This window comes from Condylura cristata, unplaced genomic scaffold, assembly GCF_000260355.1.
Source record: "Condylura cristata isolate star-nosed mole 26May11 unplaced genomic scaffold, ConCri1.0 scaffold00007, whole genome shotgun sequence".
NCBI classification, from domain to species: Eukaryota; Metazoa; Chordata; class Mammalia; order Eulipotyphla; family Talpidae; genus Condylura; species Condylura cristata.
Window position 1 is genome coordinate 17,035,519 of NW_004567108.1, and position 25,224 is coordinate 17,060,742.

At 36.9% G+C, this 25,224-nt stretch overlaps 1 protein-coding gene across 1 annotated transcript in view; it reads left to right on the plus strand.

The window, feature by feature from the left end:
- WDR70 (WD repeat domain 70) overlaps nt 1–25,224 on the plus strand; it is a 186,890-nt gene that overhangs the window by 50,643 nt on the left and 111,023 nt on the right. Inside the window, exons 8-9 of the mRNA XM_004678100.2 lie at nt 2,950–3,103; nt 14,364–14,440. Coding sequence (XP_004678157.1) covers nt 2,950–3,103; nt 14,364–14,440 — 231 coding nt within the window. The remainder of the gene's footprint in view (nt 1–2,949; nt 3,104–14,363; nt 14,441–25,224) is intronic.

Genomic DNA, 25,224 nt, shown 5'->3' on the forward strand with positions numbered 1-25,224 from the left:
GCTTCTCAGTGCAGTGCTTTAACCCGCTGCGCCACCAGGGAGGGCCACAGAAACTTTTTATCGTTCTGCCCCAGGCTTTTTTGCCTATTTCCTAGCACTAGCTAGGAGGAACAGACACTTTAATTAAATACTACAGGAAGGTGGCATGCAAATCTGAGGTGTCTTTTCTATTGCCGTTCATTTCCAAATACATTATATTTGATCTACCACTTGAGGATTTTTGGAGTGGGTGCTGAAAAGGATCAAGAACACTTATTTTTCTTGAGTATTTTGGTCAGTAGTAATAAGTGCTGACTTACACTAACAACTTGTAATAACTTTCAGGTATTTAGGTATTTATTGGAGTTACATACGAAGCTTTTGTAGCCTTCAAATATCCTTAAAGAGAGCTTGCAAATAAATAGAAGTGCTAATAGCGATTGTTTGTTTCACGTACTGTGCTAGGTACCTTCCTATTTATTATTTTTAAACATCACTAGCCCTGGGTCCTCCTTGGTGGTGGAGCAGGTTAAAACACAGCACTGAGAAGCTAAAGCCACTTCAGCGCAAGTCAATCCCCGCCCCGGAGGTGATCTACATGGTGTGGCAGACCTCTTCTGACCTGCCTGCTGCTCCCCTCAGCAGTGTACTTCATCAATCAGCCTGTTCTGCTCCCCACTCTGTCTCTGGTGAAGCCTCTCACTGCCCCCACTCCTCTGGCCTGTACCCCAGTTCTGTATGCATAAATCAATAAACCTTAAAAAAAAAACACTAGTCGTGTAAAATTTATTTCTCTTGGATCTTCAGTGGAATAAATCAGGACTCACTAAAGTCATGCAGCTTGTACATGAAATGTTTCAGGAGAACCTCTGCAGAGTGCTGCCTTCTACCCCATGTACTAATTTTCCCAAAACTGGGAGACTGTGTCTAGTGAGGCCAAAGGGCATGCTTATCATCTCACAGCTAGTTAGTGGCAGAGGGAGGCGGGCTTGGATTGCTGGCCTCCTGACTCACATTCCGCTGCGCTTTTCACTACATCAGGACACCTTGGCTCCTGAGCCCCAAGTGACAGCCCCAAACAGCTGTGTTTATCTGCATGTCCTGCATGTCCCAGCTTGTTTTGCTAGCCTAGCAAAAACTACTTAAAAGGATCCTCAATCTTCACCTTCCCACTCCCCTCCACTTACACTCCTGTACTCCCACTTGCCCCATGACTAACTTCACAGAAAGAATTGTGCAATGTCACTAAGCCTTCCTCTGGTGTCAGAGTTACTCCCTGAGAGAACATTCACTTCCTCATGACTCTCGTTTACTGTCAGATTGGCTTTCCCTCTCTTCTCTTTGATCGGAATCTTAGTTGTTTAGGCAGGAATTTGAGGAGCAGATGTTATACCCCTTGAACAAGCCCTTTAATTCTCCTTAGTACTGTGTCTAATGACTCTTAATCCTGTCCTTTTAACTCTGTGGCTAGCAGAAATAGGAGTGAAGTGGGACAGGAATGATGAACTTGGTGCTGAACATTTCATCTTAATGTTGGCAAAGAGAGCATATGAAAGTAGTGAGACAGAGGGGCAATGTTACATTTTCCTTACAGCTAAAAAGAAAAGTGAGTATTAGTGTGGGATTACTGAGATTTTATATTTCTCTTAAAGTGTAACTAGAGGAATTTGGTAGAGCAATAGCCTGAGAAATGGAGCCTGCTGACTTTTTTCTACTACTCTGTCATCTTAAATGTCTCTGTGTCTTTTAGATTTTCACTTCCCATTGGAAATATAAATAATTCATCTGTAAAATAATGAATGTGATCACTTATAGTACTTGCTTTTTCATGGTTAGTAAAGGAAATTCAGACTGTTCCTGTATGGGAAAGGGAGTACCATTAATAAAGGTATATCCATGACTAGCTGGTCCATTCCCTTATTTACGACTTTGGCCTATCCCTCTGAGCTAAATGTCAATGATTTGTTTGTTTACACATATAATAAACTGGACTAAACAGACTTTTCTTTTATCAGTTTCTCACTGAAACTTACTTAACCAGCTGGAAGTTTGATTAGGAAGAGAAATCACACAGTAACTTGCATAGGAAATATTTATTATACAGTATTGCTGACTGTAATGGGATTGGCGTAATGAGGAGTGCATAGTAACAAGTAAAGAGAACTTTAAAGAATTCAGGATTAGCAGATAAAAAGAGGATCCATTTCTTCTCTGATATGCAGACCTTATTTGAGAGGGGCATACCTGTGGCTCACTGAATGGTAAAACAGGTGTTCTGTTGCTATGAATGCAGAACTTGCCAGAAATCTATTTCACCCTAGTCTCTTTGCTAGAAAACTTCCTGGGGCAGGTACCAGGGAAGTTACTGGGTGCTTTTTACTAGTACTTCAAAAACCTGGAGGTAGAGAAACTTCATAAGCTGTAGCAGCTGGTCCTGGAAAAGCTGTGTGCGGTGCAGCTACCTACCCAGACAGCAATCTAGATGCAGGAGGAAAGCCCCTTCCTTTTGCAGTATCTGCCTGGTCCCTTCTATAGATAAAACTTAATATCAGGCCCACTAGAAAAGGAAAAGTGTTTTAAGGGCCCAAATCCATTATTGCTGAGCAGGTAATAAAGGGTAAATTTGAGGCTGGGTCTACTGAATAACCAAAAGTTAATTAATGAAGTTAGGTACTTACCATGCAGAAAAATGAATTCTGGCAAGTGGATAAGAATTAAAGCTAGTAGAAGGTGCATTGCTTTGTTGAAGATTTAAGGTCAGTAGCGAAGATTTTAATAGATTACTTTGGAGAGTGGGAGGAGACAACAGGATAACCACCTGTGTTGAGGTGCATTTGAAATTATTGTTCCTAAGTTTATAGAATTAACAATTTGTATAATTATGTGACTTTTTCCTGGCAGTGCTGAATGTAGTGAAAGTATAAACATACTTAATGTCTTACCAGATTATTTCCTTTTCCTTTTGCACAGTCATCAGATCAAGTCATTACAGTATAGCAATACAGGAGATATGATTCTTGTTGTATCCGGAAGCTCTCAGGCCAAAGTGATTGACAGAGATGGTTTTGAAGTAATGGAATGTATAAAGGGAGACCAGTATATTGTGGACATGGCCAACACCAAGGTAAGTGTAAAAAAGAATAATTTAGTGAATTTTGTAATTTAGCACACACCAACATAATTCCCTCCACTTGTGGGCTGTTATTGAGTGTCCAGCATATTAGCTGACACAAACAATTCAAATATAATTTTATTATATAATTGTATGTATCTGTATCATAATGGGGCCTTCAGTAGTTTTATATCTGTATTTGTATCTGTAACCCTTTTATCATTCTGTGAGCATATGTGTATTTTTAAAAAAAGATTTATTTATTTGTGCATATAGAACTGGGGTACAGGCCAGAGGTGCAGGGACAGTGAGAGGATTCACCGGAGACAGAGTGGGGAGCAGAACAGGCAGATCAATGAAGTACACTGCTGAGGGGAGCAGTGAGTGAGACAGGAGAGGTCTGACACACCATGTGGATCACCTCCAGGGTGGGGGGTAGAACTCACACTGAAGCAATTGTGGCTAGCAGCAGTGCTGTGTCCTAACCTGTTGCACCACCAGGGAGGGCCTACATGTGTGTTTTTTTTTTTTTTAAAGATTTATTTATTTGTGCATACAGAACTGGGGTACAGAGGCTCAGGGGTGGCAAGAGGCTTCACCGGAGACAGAGTGGGCAGTAGAACAGGCAGATCGACGAAGTACACTGCTGAGGGGAGCAGCGGGCGGGTCAGGAGAGGTCTGCCACGCCATGTGGTCACCTCCGGGGCAGGCGGGGATCGAACTCATGCAGAAGTGGCTTTAGCTTGTTAGTGTGGTGCTTTAACCTGCTGCGCCACCAAGGAGGGCCCTACTACATGTGTATTTTTAAGTAGTGGTACAGAAGAGCTCTCTCCAGTTATATACCATAACAACACATTATAGGGAGAGTAATTGCTCTTAGATCTTTTAACATGAAAGTTTGTTGTGTTTCTAGTACTTCCTGTTGATTACAGAAAATTTGGAAAATAAAGAAGAAAAATTTACTCAATCCTACTATCTAACTATAACCATTGTTAAAACTTCAATTTCTGAATGTCTTTCTTTCCAATATATTTGAAAAACATTTTCCGATCATTCCTAAAACATTGTGAAGCTGTGAAGATTACTAGTCTGGAATGCATGTGTTTTATTAGTTATTTTATCTGGGAAAATGAGATCTTACTTGTTAAAATGTAGGTGACTGGGAAAGTAGGACAATGATAAGCAGGAATTAACCTTTATACCATATAGAAGTGATGTAGCCTTTTACACTCATTCTAAACCAGAATTTTGATCCATCATGTTCTGTCAGAGAGTGTTTTCCTCTGTACTTTGAACTCGTAGGCATACTCTTTGTCTGAGATTCAGATGGGAACCTTTGACCTACAGGTCCTTTTAATAAGGAGCTCTATTTATAAGTGAAGATCTGGTCTCTGCTTATTTCATTGCTGCTGAGGTATCAACTGCTCCTACACTATTATAGAAGATAGAAGTGGGATGTATGAGGGTCAACAACAAACCAAAAATAACCTAAAACCAAAATATATAAAAATCATGATTTCACACACATCTAATTCTAATCTAACTTGTAACATTTCCCCTATGTATATTTGTATTTCCCTTCTCCGACAGTGAGAAACCGCCTCTGACAGTCACCATATTTAGTCGTTTGTTCAGTGCCATAGTATATAGTCAGTGGTTTCTGATTGTTTTATCTGTAGTCCTGTTATGGGCAGAATTCTAAGATGAGTGTAGATATAAGGTGCATGTATGAGATACTCCTGCTGGTTTATATTCTTTGTCACAATTGACTTTAAGGCACTACGATTTTTCAGTCTTAGTGGATCACATTAACCCTTAAAAGGAATTGGGCTCTTCCTGGCCACAATAGTTTGACTCATGAAAATTTTCTGTTGCTGCATTGAAGAAGTAAGGACAACTTGAATGATGATGTTAGTTATATAGCTAAGGAGATTTTTAAGCAGAGTTGAAGATACTTCCTGGTTTCTTCTTCATGCTGATAGTAAAATGTGACAGGAGAAAGTTACATTGAGGGAAGCCTTATTGAAAGGGAACCAGAATTAGTTGACATAGTTAATTTGAGCCTATCCAGATGGCAAAGAATGTTAAAATGAAGGAATTGCTTCTGAAAGTGTGGTCTAGAGAAAAAGCCAGTGATGTGACCATGTAACCTTTAGCTAAAACCTCAGAAAGATCAAACGATAGAGCATTCACTTACATTAAAGACTCTTTCAAGGAATCAAGCATGTGTTTAATTTCTTAACCAAACCAGGTGACCTCTCGGAAGTTCAAGGACATAACTTCTTAACCATTTCTTCTATAGCAAGAGCTATAGATAAAGAAGCAATTGCTTTGCAAAAAGTTCGCCAGCATGACTTTTCTCTAGTTCATATTCAACATGAAAAAGATTCATATTCGCTAGCTTGGAAGATGGCGCAGTCCTTGAAGTAAGGAATATACAGATTTTCTAGATGCTTGGAGGAGTCCCAAGTCGACAGACAACAGAAAATGGGCATTGCAGTCCCTCAACTACAATGAAGTTGGGTTTCTCCAGAAATCCTAGTGAGTTTGGAAACCAGTTCTTCCTGAGACTTCAGAAAGTAATTCAGCCCTACCATATCCTGATTTCAGTTTCTGAGATGGAATAGAGACTCTAGCTACATTGTGACTGGACTTCTCACTTACAGAACTGTTAGCTTATATATTTGAGGTGTTTTAGAAGCCAACGCTTCTGATAATTTCTTGCACAGAAATAGAAAACTAACACAGTCCTGCAAGAAGCTAGCATGCTCATAATGAATGCCCCTCAAAAGTGGTGTGACTGTAGTCAAAATCAAAAGCAGGTGTGGGAGCTTTAAGTGGGAGAAGGGAATGGTTTACTTGGTGAATGGAGGATAGGTGTGCTCCAGTGCAGACCTATCCTATACTTAGAGGTAGGGCCTTTGGAAATTGACAGGGTCAGCCGCTCACTGGAAAGGTTGTTGCCTGGTCTTATGCTGGGAATGTGGGTTGAGGTTTTCATTATGAAAGGCAGAATAGCTATTGATGAGTTTTGAGAGAAATACTACTTGTGAAGAATTGTGGGCAACAACAAGGGCTACAAAATGTAAATTTGTGGGGACTATCATTGTGCGTGTTCGAGTGATATTCTTGCCTGGGTATATGAATGCTATATAGTGATAGGGAGGAATGAATTTACTCCAGAATAAACATAATTTACATAAGTAGAGCAAGAAGTCACTTAGGTTTATGCTGAAAGAGTTGATGTTTACGATCTTGAAAATAAAGTTAAAGAATTGGAAAATAGGATATTGTGTGACTGGTAAATGGATATCTGGAGTTTAGAACTTACCAGCTAATAAATATTTATTAAATCAATAAATAATGGAAGTTCATGGTATAAGAAAGGGAGCTACTCATGGTAATGACAGAGTTAGCCATGGTTGGAGCTGCTGAAATATCTTGAAAGAGGTAATTGGAGTTGAGTAGATCAAAGAAGAATGAAATTATCTCTTTGATGTGTTCAAATGGATTTTAAAATTGTCCAGGAATTAAAAAGACTTGGACTTCAGAGTCCTTGATTCATAGAAGGAAATGACTAAGAGTATGATGGATTACAACAGGGGTTGGGAAACTACAGTCTGTGGGCCAAATCCAGCAGGCACCCTTTTTTGTAAATAAAAGTTTTGTTGGATCTCAGCCATACCTATTCATTTACTATTGTCTATGCCTGCTTTTTTGTGCTGCGGCAGTAGAGTTGAGTATTTGGAATGGAGACCAAAGTCTGAAATATTTACTGTCTGATCCTTTAGAGAAAAATTGTGCTCACTCCTAAATTAAAGCTGTAACATTTTCTCCAACAAAATGTACTCACATAAAATTTTGCTGGCTGTATCAAGAAGTTTGGTGATTCTTGAAAACGTGTGAATAGACTCTGGTTAAAAAGAACTTTTGGTACAAGCCTTACATTGATTTCCTGCTGCATCTCATCTCCTTAGGAGTTGCCTTTCTCTATTAGCTCACCTTGCCAAAGACAGGAGTCCTTTCGTTTATGTGGGTCACCTCATGTTGGGCCTTACCTCATTCAGTGATCACAAATGGCTTCAAAGCATGGCAGCTCTTTTAGACCTTTTGTCGACCAGCCACAAGAGTATGTACAGAGGAGTATAGATTAGGACACCTTGTGTGTGTGTGTGTGTGTGTTCAGGAAACTAATATTGATTATGGTCCAGTCATGCTCTAACTTTTAATCAAGTGTAGCATACTTTGAGAAGTGAGTAAGTACTTAGTTCTTAATTATTTCTTCTAGGCTAGCCCCAGATAAGACTGTTAAATAAAGAAAAACGTTTCCTTTTTCTTTTCTCATCCCCAGTAGGCCCTATGTTTAGATAAAAGAGAAAAATTATTTGAGGAAAAAGAGTTTTAGACACTAACCTTTAATAGGTGTCACTTTAAATTTTTTTCCACTAATGTTAGCCATGGTACGGAATCTGCTTAGATCCATTTAAGAATCCTCAGTTGAACTTCATTTTTGTTATGACTAATTTTGGTCATTGTTTTAATACAAGGGTACTTAACATTCCCATTGCCTTTGTCATGTTCCTGTCGTCACAAACAAGAAACAACACTCTCAGATTTTTTTCAGTTTAACCTACAATTTGTGTTCACATTCTGAGTATGCAACATAAAGGGACACATGTTCCTTCATCTCAGTATCCTACATAATAGGGATCATTTTCTTTTGGTCCTTTAAAAAATATTATCTATATTACACTGTGCTATTTCAACTCTATTCAACAAATATCACTAAAAATCCTGTCTTGGGGGTCCTGCCTTAAAGATTTGCATGAATGGGGTGAGTTGTTGGTTTGCTGTTTGAACAAAGGACCGGAAGTGAGTGTCTGAGCATCACCCACCTATAGCATCTCTGAGTCCGAAAATAGGAGAGGAAAATGTTAACCTAGGAGCTGAGTGCGAGGTAAGCAGAGTATGTAAGAGACCAAACAGAGCTGTCAAAGGAGATAGGACTGAGTTAAATGGGGAGAATGAGGGGTGTGGTATACTGTGAAGTTGAGAAGCCAAGACAGTTTAGTATCTAATTCCTCCAAATAAGATCTTGTGTTACTGGGGTCTTCCTTTTATTGCTCATGATTAGCTATATCCTTACCCAGAGGCAAATATTTATTGCAGTGAAATTAGACCAATGGTTATTTGCTGCTAAGCATTAGAAATTCTTTTTGTCTTGAACAGTGTAGTCTGAAAAATTTCTATTTGAGGAAGAGATTCCTATGGATTTTAATCTATTAGCTATTTGGTTATTATCTTTCAGTAAATTAGGTGCACTAAATTGAGGGGAACCAAACTCATTTTCTGTTCATGAAATTATGTCATATCTGATGGTTAATTACCTCTTCTCATGATTTTGTAATTCTCAGCAGTGGTTGACGTGGCTGATTATGCTGTCCTTGAAATACCTTCCTTATTTGACTTCAAATTTATTCTGCTGTCCTGGTCTTCTTACTTCACTGACCATTACTTTTCACTCTTGTTTTGTTGTTCTTCCTTTTCCCTGATTGATTTCTTTTGGTCACATGTCTTTGAATACCATGTGTGGTCACTGATGACTTACACACTTATGTTTCTTGCCCTGCCTTCTTACCTGTCCAGCGATACCAACAACTTATTTCACAAACTCACTTACATGCATAATAAGCATCTCAGTATCAAATACCCAAGAAGGAAATTGTGATTTTTTTTCTTCCTAGGCTCACTTTTTTTGTGATCATCTTTTTCTCAGTAAATGACTCTACCATTTATCAGTTGATCAACCCCCAAGCTCACATATAATCTGTCTCATTGGCAAACCATGTTTGACCAACAAAATTTTATGAATATAGCTGTTATAAATATTTGTATATAGTGTCATAATTTTACAGATCAGTTGGGTTAATACCAGGGATTTTTATTGCTGAATCCTATGGTCAAACTATATTTAACTTTGCAAAAAGATGCCAAACTATATTCCAGAGTGGCTGTATCATTTTGTTGCTCCACCAACAACAAATTAAGTTCTTGTTACTCTCCATTCTTGCTAATAATATTGTCAGTTTTTCTTTTTAACTTAGTTATTATAATAGGATTTCATTGCTTTAATTTGCATTTTCCTAATGACTAATGATGCTGAGCATTTTTATCTGTTTAGCATCTGTTTATCTTTGTTGGTAGGGTGTCAGTGTTTTTTTTTAATTTTTAAGAAATATATCGTGCTTTTTATTGCCAGTAAGTGTCTTTTTTTTTAAGATTTATTTATTTATTCATACAGAACTGGGGTACAGGGAAGAGGTGCAGGGGCATTGAGAAGCTTCACCAGAGACAGAGTGGGGAGCAGAACAGGCAAATGGATAAAGTACATCGCTGAGGGGAGCAGTGGGTGGGACAGGAGAGGTCTGCCACGCCATGTGGATCACATCCAGGGCTGGGGATCGAACTCGCAGTGAAGCAGCTGTGCTCACTTGCAGTGCTGTGTCCTAACCCATTGAGTCACCAAGGAGGGCCCTGTTTTTTAATTTTTTTTTTTTAAAGATTTATTTATTTGTGCATACAGAACTGGGGTGCAGGCCAGAGGCTCAGGAGCGGTGAGAGGCTTCACCAGAGACAGAGTGGGGAACAGAACAGGCAGAGCGACTGAAGTACACTGCTGAGGGGAGCAGCGGGCGGGTCAGGAGAGGTCTGCCGCGCCATGTGGTCACCTCCGGGGCGGCGGGAATCGAACTCATGCGGAAGCGGCTTTAGATTCTCAGTGCTGTGCTCTAACCCGCTGCGCCACCAGGGAGGGCCAGCCTGTTTTTTAATTTTAAATAAAACATTTTGTTTTGAAAGAACATTTTGTTTTAAATAAAACAGTTTGTTTTGCAGATTGGTATGAAATTGTAAGAAAGAATATAGAGTGAACACAAAATCCTTCTAGTGGAGATATCTTGTGAAATGAAAATATCATAACCAAAATGTGGCTAGTTATACAGACAAGATCTTGAATATTTCCATCATCACATGACCACCTCATATTGTATGTTTTTTTTTTTTGTTTGTTTGTTTGTTTTAAAGACTGTATGTTTTCTTTTTCGTTTATTTTCACAATCCTTCTCACCTGTTGTGTTTGCTAAGGTCAGGTTGGTTTGCATCATTGTATTTGTTTTAGGGGTATGACACTAGGGTTACTAGAGGCTCAAACTGCTAGGAATGCATGTCTTCCGCCATGCTTCACCGGGCATCTTCCCTTACCTTGCTACCCACCTTTCGGTTTGCCTATTGTTCAGTGAGCTGTCAAGGGTTGTTAATTGCTTTAGTTTTGTGTGACCTTGCTTTTGTTTCTCTATATTCCATATATAAGTGGAATTATCTGGTCTTTGTCATTTTGATTCATATTTATCTTACTTAGAATTTTCCTCTCTAGGTTTATCCATGTCGCGTAGGTGGCAAGAATTCATCTCTCTCTCTTTCGGAGTAGTATTCCATTGTGTATTTGTACCACATTTTCCAGATCCCTTCCTCTGTCCTTAGACATTGAGGATTCCATAACTTGATTTTGCTAACCCCATCATTCACTTTGTATTTATTTATTAGCATTCTACCATAAGGATGAACTTTCTATTTATAAGTATCCACTTTAGGGTTCTTATTTTAGCCAATGGTTTACAGTCCAGTACTCTCATTATTTATTTTGATACTCTAATTGTCTCATATTTGGTTGGTGCACTTTCGTCAGCCTGCACTTTCATTATTTTAATGTAGTCAGATATTTTTGCAGTATCTTCTTTTTCAGTAAAACAGAATGTTTCTTGTTTATCTTTTATTTTTTCTACCCCAAATTTAAAAGCAATCATTTCTGCAAGGAGCCCTGGTTCATTTTAGTAGAGAATGATAGTTAGAAACTAAAGTCTTTGTACATGATTTTCTTTGGGGTGTCATTACTTCTAGATAACCTTCGCACATGCAGCTAGATCATAATTTGCACATTTACACACACACACACCTGTATTCATGTCTACCTATTACAAATCATGACTTCATATTACTGTCCCTAATTTCAAACACCACAGAATTCATTCTAATTTTCCCTCTGTTCACTATTATAAGTCCCTTCTCCAGTTGCGAGAAACCTGACTCCTATTACCTACCAATATATTTTCTCATTTGCCTAATTCTTCATGATATTGAAAACAGTTTCAGAATTGTTAATGCATACCACTGCAAAAAAGAAACAAATGTATTAACTAGCATTCAGTATTTATTTACCACTGATCTTTAGAATGAGAGTATTAAATTCAGTGTATTAGTTTCCTAGGACTACTGGAATAAATTAACACACACTTAGCTTAAGACAACAGAAATTTATTCTTTCACATTCTGGAGACCAGAAGTCCTAGATCATGGTGTGGGCATGACCACACTCTCTCTACTGACTCAAGATGGGTCATCCTTTGCCTGTTCCAGCTTTGAGTTGGATTGGATTATTCCTTGGTTTATTGCAGCCTATCTTCAGTCTCTGCCTCTATTTTCACAGAGCCATCTCCATCCTGTACCCTTCCACTTTCTGTCTCATGTAAAGATATTCATCCTTAGATTGAGAAGCCACCTGAGTCACCCATACTGATGATCTCCCTGGTTTCTTAATTATTTCTGCAAGTGCTTTTTGTTCGAATAGAGTCCCATTCATAGGTTCCAGCAAGTAAAACATGGACATATCTTTTTTAAAAAAATAATATAATAGTTTATTTTTCCATCATTTTGTGCATTTTCCATCTCAGTTGTAATCCCTGTGGGCTTCCCAACACCAAATCACCCATCTGCCATTGCGATAGTCCAGTGCATTTCCCTCACCCCACTTTTTTGATCCCATTCCTCACTCAACCCCCCATAAAATGTCTCTGGTATATAACTGTTCATTATTATTATTATTATTTTACTCCTGCTATACGCGAAACCATCAGTATTTTTCCTTTTCTTTCTGACTTATTTCACTAAGCATGATCTTTTCCAGCTCCATCCATGTTGCTGCAAAAGACATGTGTTGATTTTTTTTGGTTGCTGAGTAATATTTCATTGTGTATCTGCACCACATCTTTTTCATCCAGTCATCCACTTTTGGGCATTTGGGTTGTTCCTAAAACATGGACATATCTTTTGGGGGCTACTGTTAAACCTACTTCATGGTATATAATCACTGGGTTATCACCCTTTGTTTATCCTTATAGAATATTTGTTGTTTATTTGAAATATAATTCAGTTCATATGTCTTTGTTTATAATCAATTTTAGGTTTCTCCCTTCCTTGTTTTTGTACATGTAAACCATTACCACAATTTCAAAAATCAAATAACATATTAATAGGTAAAGAATTAAAATTATGGTGACTTTTATTAAGGAAATGGGCAGGTACTCTGGTAGAAAACAATGAAATGGGCCATAATAATTCTTTACAAGGTCGGTCAATACTTATTTAGCAAGTGGCATTAAACTGAGATTTTAAAAAATGAGAAGAAGCCACTTAAGTGAAAGTGGAAATAAGAAACTTTCCTGTATATGCAAAAGCATTTGTGAGGGCCCTAATGTAGAGAAAGTGCTGGGTGAACTGGAGAAAATGAAAGGGCAGTGGACTGGTACATGTTGGACAAGAGTGAGCACAAAATAAGATGTGGAAAAAGGAGGAGCCAGAAATATAAGTTGTTATAGACTATGTAAAGAGGCTGGAGTCAGTAGAAGATAATTAGCTAGAGTGGCACTTTTAGAAGTTAATTTTTAAAGACTATATTGTTATGCGAAGCAGGAAAGTAGAGTCCAGTGATAAACCTAAATAACTACTGTGGAGACAGGAGATAATGTCTGCTCATGCAGGAGTGGTATTGGTGGAAAAGGAGAAAGGTAGAAGGATTTGAGATGCATTTTGGGCTGAATTTATAGAACTAGCCAATGGACTGAAACAGCGTGTAAACAGAGTTTAGGGATGATGGCTATTGGTACTTACAGATGGTTTCAGATAGTTATTGGTTAGTGAAGTTAAGGATAGCATATATTTAAGGGTGATTTCCAAGTTTAAAACAGCTTTAGCAACTGGGAATGAATTTGATTTTAACTGGAAGGGACAGTAAGAATCAAGATTTTCCTATTGGGCCTATTATGCTTGAAAAATCCATGACATGCGAATGGATGTGTTGGATATGCAAGTCATGAACTCAGGAGGGAAAAGTATAGTTTCAGACTTCATATCTAGTTCTTCCAAGCATTACTTCAGTCGTTCCTTACTGCAGAAGAGGTTCTATCTCATGGTCTCCTTTTGTGTCCCGCAAACAAGATCTGAATGTCAGGATTTAGCCAGACATAATTTGAGGCACTGTGTGCCACTTGGACTAGAGATGGTCTCCAGGCCCATGCGTGGTACTTCATTTCTAATTCACTCTTTCCAGAGTTACAGTTATTTCCCTTCTCAGACATTCAAATATGTACATTTTGCTCTTTTTACCATAGCTTTGCTTCAAACTCTTTCAGAATAAGGGATCCTGTCATTATTATACTAAAAAGTAATTGACTTCACTGCCTTACTTGAGTCTGAGTTATTACATGCAACCATTCTGGTAGACTTTGCTATCTCGGGTGAAAAAGTATGTGTGTTTATATTTGATATGTTCTCAATGGCTGATTTGTGTGTATGTCAGTTCTTATAGCAACATCCATTGTTTTAATTATAGTGGTTTTATATTATATTTTATATCTAGTAGAGCTGATTTTCCAGATCATTATAAGATGTTTTTTCCTTTTCTCATGAACTTATAGACGAGTGTAGAATCAAGATTGTTGACACATTTTTAGGAAGTGTGGAGTTTTCCTCCTACCTTCTTGTTTTTACTACTTGTGAATCCTTTCTGTTCTTTTTTTCCACTGAAGACAAAATGTCTTTAAGGAATGGCTTTCTTCTGATAGTTTTACCTTGTACTTTTCCCCTAAAAATATGGTGTCCTTTCCCCTCTATTTTTATCATATTAAGCATCTATTCTATCCAAGTATAGGGCTAATTCCTGGGATGGGGAGGTTACACAGTGAGTTTAACAACATGGAAATAAACAAAATGAAGTAAACATAGCATACTATGAAATACCATTGAGATAAGATAATAGTTTGGAATCAAACTATTTTTAGAGGACTAAATTTTTTTACTTTAAATGTAATGTGTCAGTTTCTGGTCAGTTTATTTCTTACCTTTTGAACATCTCTTTTCCTTATTTTTATTTTTTTGGAAGGGTCATACAGCGATGCTACATACTGGCTCATGGCATCCCAAAGTCAAGGGAGAATTTATGACTTGTTCAAATGATGCGTGAGTATTGTTAGTAATCTAATATGTTCACACTTTTAATATTTTCATTTTGTAGCAGTCTTTCTAGTACAGTAGGAAATAAAATGTTAGAAATGCTGATGTTCATATATTTATTTCTTTGATTTTAACTGATAGTCTTAAGTTGTGATTAAATAAATGTGTGTGTGATTAAGTTTTGATTAAATAAATGTGTAAACTATGAAAATGAGAGTTGTTATAACTTCCAGTAGTTTATCAGTGAACACCCTGGATCAGATTGTTGCTTTTCATAGTAAATGCTGATTTCCATCTGAGACTAATAACTATAAATTTATTGTTTAACTAATTGATTTTGGAAGTAATAACTGAAAAAAAATTGCTGAAATGGCTATTAAGATTCTTTTGCATTATTTTTGTTGGCCTGGATCCAATAATATTACAACAGCTTTTCCCTATCCTGTTATATTGTGTGATTCATTTCTAGTATTAAGAAAAGTCCTGAAGAATGTGAGAAAATTAGGACTAAAATATTAAAAAATTAAAAATACAGATGGTATTATTTAGGTGAAACTATTTTTCTATATATCTGTATATTTCAGGACATTTTCTACCTAGATTATTTTGTCAGATGTATTTTTTTTTTTTGCTTTCTGATACTTATAACTTGCCTCATCTTTCAAAATTGCTGTTGCAGAAAACATTGAACATCTCATGTTTTCTGGAATTAGTTTGTAGAAGACAGACAAAAGGCAGTTTCAGTTCTGCATTGCAATTTAAAAATCAATTTGATTTTAAAAATCTATATCTGGTTATTAATGTAATTACCTTTCCAAATACTTAAGCTATATATGTTTAAAGTGACTTGTCTTATCTACACATCAAGAAATCTAATTTATCAGCTCATCTAAATAATAGTATACCATAACCAAGTAGAATTTTTCTAGGAATGCAAGGATATTGTACTATTAGGAAACTTTACCTTAAATACATATAATTCATTATTTAATAAATGAGAGGTGAAAATTATGTGATTTTAAAATTGACATCTGAGGACTTTCCTGGTGGTGCAGGGATTAAGTCTCAGTGCTATCAAGCTGTTTCCAGTCTCCCTACCATGGGGCCAACTCACACATTTTAGTAGACCTCTCCTGTATTTCACCTTCTGCCCCCTCAACAGTGTATTTCAGTAGACCTGCCTGTCTGCTCCCCACTCTGTCGCTGTCAGTCCCCCACAGCTCTGTCCTATATCTCAGTTCTTGTTGCATAAATGAATAAATCTTACTTTTTTTTTTAAAGATTTATTTATTCATACAGAAATGGGGTACAGGCCAGAGGTGCGGAGGGTGAGAGAATTCACCAGAGACAATGTGGGGAGCAGAAGAGGTAGATCAATGAAGTACACTGCTGAGGGGAGCAGCAGGCGGGTCAGGAGAGGTCTGCCACGCCATGTGGATCTCCTCCAGGGCAGGCGGGGATCGAACTCATGCAGAATTGGCTTAAGTTTCTTAGTGCTGTGCTTTAACCTGCTGCGCCACCAGGGAGGGCCCGAACCTTACTTTTTTTTAAAGAATCAGAATCAATAGGAATAGTTTCTTCATAGATGTTAAAATCTTCCAGTAGCTTATAACAGCTAGCACTTATTGAGCACTTACTGTGTACCCCCACTGTGCAATACACTTGTGCTGAGCACTTCATCTAATGTTTACTTCATAGCAGGAAAGAAGTAAGGTAGGTAGTGATGACATTACATACTTCAAATGAAGAGTGTAGCTGTGATTTTCCCAAGTAAACATGATTCTAAGTAGGTGAGCCAGGGTGTGACCTCACCATAATAAGTACTTTGTCAGTGATTTTTCCGTAGGTTATGGTGATTGACTTACAGATACATACACAGGATACAAATTTCTTTTCTAAGACATGAAAAGTCACCTCCTCAAGAGTACTTTGCAGTATTTTCCTTACTGGAAGGGCAAATTCTATGCTTTGAAGTCTCCAGAAGGGCACCCAGGGGTGATGTTACCACATTATTTGACTCTGATGAGGTCACATTAACTGTGATGAGGATTTTTAGACGTCATTGCCATTAGAGGGACATTATCAATACACACACTCCATCCTAATTGGTGATGCTTTTGATTACACTTCATTGTATTTTTTTTATTTCAATATTTTACAGTGTGACCCAGTAAAATCTTCTAAACAGATTTCAGGAAAAAGTTAATAACCGTGACACATTGGTTACTTCAATACAGGAAAACTTCATGGATTGTTAGAAGCAACTAGCTTCTATAAGGCATCATCTGAATCTTTAGATCTGATACTGTGAAGTTCATCCTAAATTAAGAAATAGTCCACAATTCAGAGATTAGTTCAGTGAGGACCTTGGCAAAACCTGTCCTATATTTTTTGGTGTGTCTCAGTGCTCAGAGGACCTCTTTGCTTTATCTCATTCTCTTCCGTGTGGACGAGCATGGCAAAGGGATGAACATCATCCACAAACCTTACAAACTCTTCAGTCTTTTGGAGGTTTTAGTAAAAGTTATTTATGAGTTAAACAAAGGTCATTTCATCAAACTATAATTGATGTCAGTTTGATGAGGTATTAGGTTCAGTGAGCTGGATCATTGGTTACTCCTGGGAAAAGTTCACCATGTTTCCCTTTTATCTGCATGCAATGAATTTTCCCATGAAGCACAGGCACTTGGTGATGTCCAAAAGGGTAGGTTTTTTATTTAAAAAAAAAAAAAGAAGAAAGAAAGGAGAAGATGCTTGCATAAACACATGCAAGCCTCCCCTCACAGAATATCTCTGATTTATGGTTACCTGCTAATTTTGTTTTATTATTATTGTTGTTGTTGTTGTTATTTTTTTCCTGATCCCTTATTTGGTTTCCCTACATTCTTCCTATAAATGTCAATGAAACCCATTGATATTTTTCTTTTTCTTTCTGCTTTTCACTGAGCATTATCCCTTCTAGCTCCAGCCATGTGGCTGTGAATGGCATGAGTTGCTGAGTAATAATCCATTGTGTATATATACCATATCTTGATCCAGTCATCTATTTTGGGGCATTTGGGTTGTTTCCATATCTTACCTATTGTAGTACTGCAGTAAACATAGGGGTGCAGGTATCTTTTTGAATTAATGTTTTTGTGCCCTTTGGTAGATTCCTAGGAGTACAATTGCTGGATCATATGGAAGCTCCATTTTTAGTAGTTTGAGGAACCTCCATACAGCTTTCCATAGTGGTTGGACCAGTTTGCATTCCCACCAGCAGTGTAGGAGAGTTCCCTTTTTTACACATGCTTGCCAACATTTGTGATTGTCTGTTTTTTTAAGGTTTGCCATTCTCTGGTGTAAGATGGTATCTCATTGTGACTTTGAATTACATTTCTCTGATTATAAGTGATGTTGAACACTTTTTCATATAGCTGTTGTAGTGCTTTAAATTTCTGGTTTCGTGAGATTCAGTATGAAACATGAATTAGGGATCAGTTCAATTTTAAAAAGAAGTGAAAAGGGAAAGAAGATAATATGGCATTTTTTTTTTCTTTCCAGATGAATAGATAGTGAAGCAGAGTTTACTACAGTATGCTTAGAAGTAAATGTTAATGAAAAGCAGATGGGATTGAAGAGAAAATGTTTTTTCTTAGCCACAGGAAGTCAGTTCTATTTGTGATGTTATATGTGCTAATATGGAATGATTTTATAATTTGTGTTGAAGTAGACTACAGTGGGAATACAAGAGACTAAGTATTGTCTAAGTCCTTAGTACAGACTTTATACTGAGCAAAATTCCATCTCAGTACAGAGTTCTGTCCATAGGTACTGGTGAGTGATTCAGATGCTTCCATTTTGTTCCCATTGCTTATCTAGGAATGTGTATCTCAGACAAATTAGTTCGGATCTGTTGTGATTTCTTCTGTATCTACATTCAGATAAAGATGAGGAAAGGCAGGAACATAAATGCACAGAGAAACATTTCACATATTGAAACCAGTTTTTTCCAGGCATAGTGATACAGTTCCCTCTTTTTACCATACCTGGTGATTCCTGTTAAACTCTGGGTTGATACAGTTCCCTCTTTCAACCATAGCTGGTGATGCCTGTTTCACTCTGGGTACAGTGTTCTAGGAACATACTTTGGGAAATGAAGGTTGCCACTAGTAATTGCTTTTCGTGGTGCGACAATAAAGTATAAATATTTCTTAATTTACTTGCAGTTTGTAAAGATGAATTGTCAATTAAAAAATTTGGCAAGGCGTCATAGAAAATGCATGCACTTGGTTCACTCCACCACTATGATGACATTCAGCCTGAGATTTATCACTGAGACTTAGATTTCTATAAGGTGGGCTCATACTTGATTCACAAGATTGTAATCTGGACTGAATGTGTATAGTTTGTGCAGATTCAGACATAGGGCCAGGCTTGGATGAATTTGAGTTGGATTAATGGCTGTGCCGTAGACTTTTCAGTTTTTAATTTTAGTGTTTGTCTCCCATCTTGATGAACATCTTTTACTTGCAAGCATGTGTGGGGCATTTTGGTTCTCTCAGGATTTTATTGGAATGCTGCTGGGCAGATTTTACTTGTTTTTTTAAATAATCAATAAAATATATAAATACAGTTGTAAAATTCTCCAAGGAACAATGATTTACATACATGGAACCCAGAAAAATAAACTTTTTTTTAAAAAGTCAGTTTTTTCCTATTTTAACTAAAAAAAAATTTAGTTTCCTATATTATTCATAAGTGTTTTGAATATAATTTAACATCTTCATCATTTAGAAATCATCACATTGTAGTATGATATACCTCACAAAGTCTTGGTATATGTAGGCCTTTGTACAGCTTTTTGAATTCTTGATTGATACATTTATTTTTCTGTTTTCCTTTTCTGTTGTTAGTTCTCGTTGCTTGTTGGTGTGACAGTCTTGCAAGTGCCCCAGTTTCTCTCAGGTTTTTTTTGCTTCTAATAAGCTGTGCACTGGAGCTCAGGTAGGGCAGTTAAGGTTTTTAAAATTTGGAGGGAGGCCCTCCCTGGTGGCGCAGCAGGTTAAAGCGCAGCACTAAAAAGCTTAAGCTACTTCCACTTGAGTTCGATCCCCGCCTGCCCCGGAGGTGACCACATGGCACGGCAGACCTCTCCTGACCCACCTCCTGCTCCCCTCAGCAGTATACTTCGTCAGTCGGCCTGTTCTGCTCCCCACTCTGTCTCTTGTGAATCCTCTCACCCTCCGCATCACTGGCCTGTACCCCAGCTCTATATGAATAAATAAATAAATCTTCAAAAAAAATTTTTGGAGGGAAATGGAATAAGCAATTAATGTAGTGTCTAAGTTTCTTTTATTTTTGAAATAATGATTTTGCCATCTTCTTTGGCTGCTAGGAGACTTTTTTCTTTCTTGCTCTGAACAGGGTTTTATACTGTTCATGCTACCAATAAGGAAGGTGATGTTTACATTGCAAATGGCTGTTCTTTGACTATGCCCTCCCAGAAACAGAAACTGTAATATTTAGATCAAGGCTCTGCAGTGTCTGCTGTTGCTTTTATTTGGTTCTTTAATTCCTTTTTAATGTGATTTCATAGATTTCCATTTTAAAGCCATCAGGAAGCTTTTAAAAACGATTTCAACAACTATCAGACTTTAAAAAATTGAGTTTTTAAATTATATTTTTGAAGCATTTGCTAATAGAAATTTTACATGTAACACAATTTCCTCAAAAATTAATTTGAACATAGAAATAGAGACTAAATCCTGAAAATTTTTCCATCCAAACTTGTGGTATTGGTGAAATATGCTTAAGATAAAAGACAAAATTTACTCCTGTACATGTTTCATATACATTTTAAAGCCCCTTTTCTTCATGAGTTCTGAGATTAAGGAAAATTTCTTCTCAAACTACTACTGTAATTGAAATGTGCACATTTCAGTGTTTGCTTTATATATTTATACTAACACACTTTTTCTGTAGGCTTAAATGATAGAAAGGTGTAAATCTTTTGGTTCATAAAAGAGCCATATTCTCAAAAAGGTTGTTTTAACTCAGCTCTATTTTATTTCTGTTATACTGAAAAATATATAGTCAGTAAAAAAGTCTGTAAGAATTTAAAGTGATAATCCATTGCAGAGCTCCTGGACAAATTCTTTAAAAGTGCTAAAAGTCAGTTTTAGCACTGCCGTGTTTATTGCTGCTTTATTTACAACAGGGATGACATGGAATCAATCCAAATACCCCAAAGTAGATGCCTGGATTAAAAAGATGTAGTATATACAACAATGGAATATTACTCAACAATCAAAAAAGATAAACTTATGGCTTTTGCAGCAACATGGATGGAGATGCTTAGTGAGATAATCCAGAAAGAAAAGAGAAACACTGGATGGTTTCATTGACAGTACAATTGTAAGGGGCCTGGGAGTGGGGGAACAATTGTAATGAAAACAACAAACAGCTATATATGGAGACATTTTACAGGGGTGGAGTGGGAAATGGGATCAAAAATGGGGTGGGAAAGGTGCACAGGACTCTGTGATGGCACACGGGTGAATTGGTTGTGGGAATACAACTGAGATGGGAAAAGGCACAAAATGAAGAATGATGTAAAAATAAATTTTAAAAAGGTCAGTTTTAGAACTGACAGTGAAGGTTGTGGTTGTGGTTCATCCTTCAGATTACCATGTGATCATCACAGTTTTAAGTCTCTGCTTTTAATTCAACCATACAGTCAAAATTATTGCCTGAATTGTTGTTTGATTTAATATGGAAAGAATTGATGTTTGTTATTTTTTATTTGCGTTAATTTGTTCCACAGAAGACTGAAGTTGGACTTTTGTTTTTGTAGTCACTTTTGTGTGTGTGTGTTAATTTGAGTCTGTGTGTGTTTTTTTGTAGTCACTTTAAAGTGGAAAAATCAGTGTTCACAGTTTCTATCATGAAACATAATATTGTAAAACTCAAAATCCTGAAAATGTACCATTTTAATTAGAAAGTGAAATTATGGAGAGCCATGAAGATTTGGTTTTCCCTTATGAATTGGTGCCATCATAAAATAAGATCCTGTTTTTAAGTGATTTGAAAACAATATATCAAAAATAATGCAAAGATTTATCCAGTATATTTTGTGATGATTTAAGATAGTTGGATGTTTGTCTAAAATAGTCATAGCACGAGAGACAGAGAAGTTGGATTTTCATGCTTAACATTAGGGATGAATTGAGACATACTACTGTTTTACTGGTGACATGATTTATATTATGTCTCAAAAATTATAGTGTAATTTTTTAAGTGTTATGTATATACCAAATACAGAATTACCACTGCCAGTTGTTTTCTGTAACTCAAAATGTTCTGACAGAATATTGCTGAGGGAATTGAATTTACTACATGGGCAAGAATTATTTACAATTATATATTTCAAGTTTATGTACATTATAATTTTCAAGGTCCTGTTATGCTTTTTAGGTTTTTTTGACTCATAATTTTCCTAGTACTTTCAATTTACATATATATTATATATTTATAATCTAAAACTTCACCATATTACTGCAAATAAAAACATTTTATAGTTGAACTGTTGTAAGTTTTATGTAATTTTCATACAGAAGTTCCTCACTGGTCATATGTTGCCTAGGTAATGTACATAAGATATTTACTTAAACAGTTTGGAGGAGAGTTTGATAATGCCCAGGTTTGTATCATTTTCATTTAGCATACTTTTTTTTCCCCTCAGAATTGTTAAGCAATAGTTTATTTTGACATGGAGCATTAATATTGAACAATAATTCCTATGTAGGGATTATAGATTGTGGAGGAAAGCACTTATATTTTGTCCATAAATATAAAATCCATATAAAGGGCTCTCCCTGGTGGTGCTAGGGGTTAAAGCACCACATTATGAAGCTCTCTGAAGCCACCGCAGCATGCATTCCATCCCGCCAGAGAGCTGACCCATATGGTGTGGCAGACATCTCCTGACCAGCCCACTGCTCCCCTCAGTGTATTTCAGTAGATCTGCCTGTCTCTGGTAATCCTTTCACCCACCACTCCTCTGGCCTGTATCCCAGTTCTATAAGCATAAATAAATAAATCTTAAAAAAAAATCCATATGAAAACATCCATATCATCAACACATCCTTATTTCATTAATTCAATTTTTAAAATATTTATTCATTTATACTTATTTATTCATTTATACTAATTTTTATAAGAAGTAGGTTGATGTCCCAAAATGTTGGGTATACTTGTTTATTGACATCCCCAAGTTAACTGAAAATAAAAGGGAGTTAAGTTTGAGTTTATTTGGGGGATTTTTTTCATCGTGGGAGCAACCATGCACTCTGAATGACTGAGTGAGTCTGTGCGGATCACTGACTCAGTGGTGCCCTCGTGCTCTGTGCTGGCCCTGGCAACCATTTCTGGGGTAGCTGTACATGAAGAACATTGTTAATAAGAAAATTGATAGGCTTGAACTTAGTGACTGGGAATACAGCAAAGTCTTTCCATACTGTAGTTCTGAAACTCAAAATGTTTGTTTTGACAATTTTGGTTTTTTTTTTTTTAATTATTCTTTCCTAAGTTTCTATAACTAAATGGCAGATTTATATGTATACTATTTATGATTGCTTTCTTTCCTACTATGCCATGGTAGCCTTGTGAATCTATTCCCAACTTTGAAAAAATTGTCCACTCATCTTTTCAGCCTCATATTGATAAGGTTGGTGAAGCTTATCAGGCACTTAGCAATGAAGCGTGAGTAATGGGTCACCCATTTCTGTTGCCCCTTTCTAATGCTTGTGAGTTTACATGCCTTTGTAAAACCATTTCTGTTTTATAAACTGTTCTTTCTTATAATAATGCTTCTCAAATTTGTATTGATAAAAATTAACTTATTATTTTAAAAGGACTCAAATTAAAAATAGATTACTTTTGCTTGATGAACTTTTCTGTTACTATAATAGTAATAAAATCAAGAACACCGTAAAATAGGTCTCATTAATTATTACAGACTTCCCTTTGATATGTTTTCTTAATAGATAGGTTATGTTAATTAGAATAAAACAAATGTTATTTTTTAAAAGCTGTTCCAGCCCATCAGCCAATAACATTAGCACAAACTTGTTTAACAGCACTTTATCAGATCCCTGAAATTATGCAAGGTGAGTCAATAGCTGTGTCTTCATAGAGAACATTACAACCATTGATGCCATTCTTACTGACAAAAATTTGATTACAAAACTTTACATATAGAACAACCAAAAGAGTGGAACGATGCTGGATTATACCACATAACTTTGTTGTCATAAACATTCTTTATCCTATCTGGAGAGTTTTGTTTATATTATCCTAGTAGGATGAAGGTTATGAATCTTTTTCATGACCCATTATATCATTAATTTTTTCACAGAACAAGATGTCCTTTGCAAATACATAAGTTTTTGCTTTTATTTTATTTTTTAAAAAAGATTTATTTATTTATTCATAAAGAACTGGGGTACAGGCCAGAGGCTCAGGGGCAGCGAGAGGCTTCGACAGAGACAGAGTGGGGAGCAGAACAGGCAGATCGACGAAGTACACTGCTGAGGAGAGCAGCGGGCGGGTCAGGAGAGGTCTGCCACGCCATGTGGTCACCTCCGGGGCAGGCGGGGATCGAACTCATGCTGCAGTGGCTTTAGCTTCTTAGTGCTGTGCTTTAACTTGCTGTGCCACAGGGAGGGCCAGTTTTTGCTTTCTTAATTTCATTCCATTCATGTAAAACCCTTTAACATATCATCTCACAGCTCTTTACTGACAACTTACTATGTGACTGGCTTCACTTAGACACTGTGGGTAAATGAAGTGGTTCTTGCTTTTGTGGAATTTCTGATGTACTTAAGTAGATAGACATTTGGAAATACTTATGAATTGCTAAGTAAATAACAATAAAGGCATAAAGAGTCATAAAGGAGCAATATATAAGGATGTCCTAAAGTAGACTGGAGAGTCAGTAAAAGCTTCTCTAAGAAAATGATATTTAAGCTGAGTTGTAGACGATGAATGGCTATTGATAGGCAGAGGGGGGTTGCCATTTCAGAAAGAGGAAACACCACTTTAGAGCCTGTTGCAGGAACTGAAATAAGTCCACCCTTGTTAAAGCAGAGAGAACCAGATGGAGAGCAGCATGAAATGAATTAGCCAAAGTAGGTGGGGGTCAGATCACACAGGACCTTATAGACAATGGTGAACATATTTGGAATTTATTCCAAGGGCATAAGAAGTTAAATGGTTTGAAGCAGGAAGTAACACAGTCAGATTTACATGTAAAAAGTACTCTAACAGGTCCTCCATGGTGGTGCAGCAGATTAAAGCACAGCATTAAGAAGCTAAAGCCACTTCAGCTTGAGTTCAATCCCCAGCCAGGGAGGTGACCCACATGGCACAGCAGACCTCTCCTGACCCGCCTGCTGCTCCCCTCAGCAGTATACTTCATCCATTGGCCTATTCTGCTCCCAACTCTGTCTCTGGTGAATCCTCTCACCGCTTCTGCACCTCCATACTGTACCCCCAGTTCTGTATGCATAAATAAATAAATTAAAAAAAAAGTACTCTAACATCAGAAGAGAGAATAAATTGGATGGGTGAAGTGGGGACCATTTGTAACCATAGTCTAAGAATTATAATAAATGGCTTTCATAATCTTAGATCAGTGGCTCTTTGTTCAGCTTTTAGAGTTTTCATGTATGAAACACATTCTAGTTGCTTACACTTTTCATCATTAGTGAATCTTAGCTGCATTCATATGCTATGTAACCCCGCTCGCC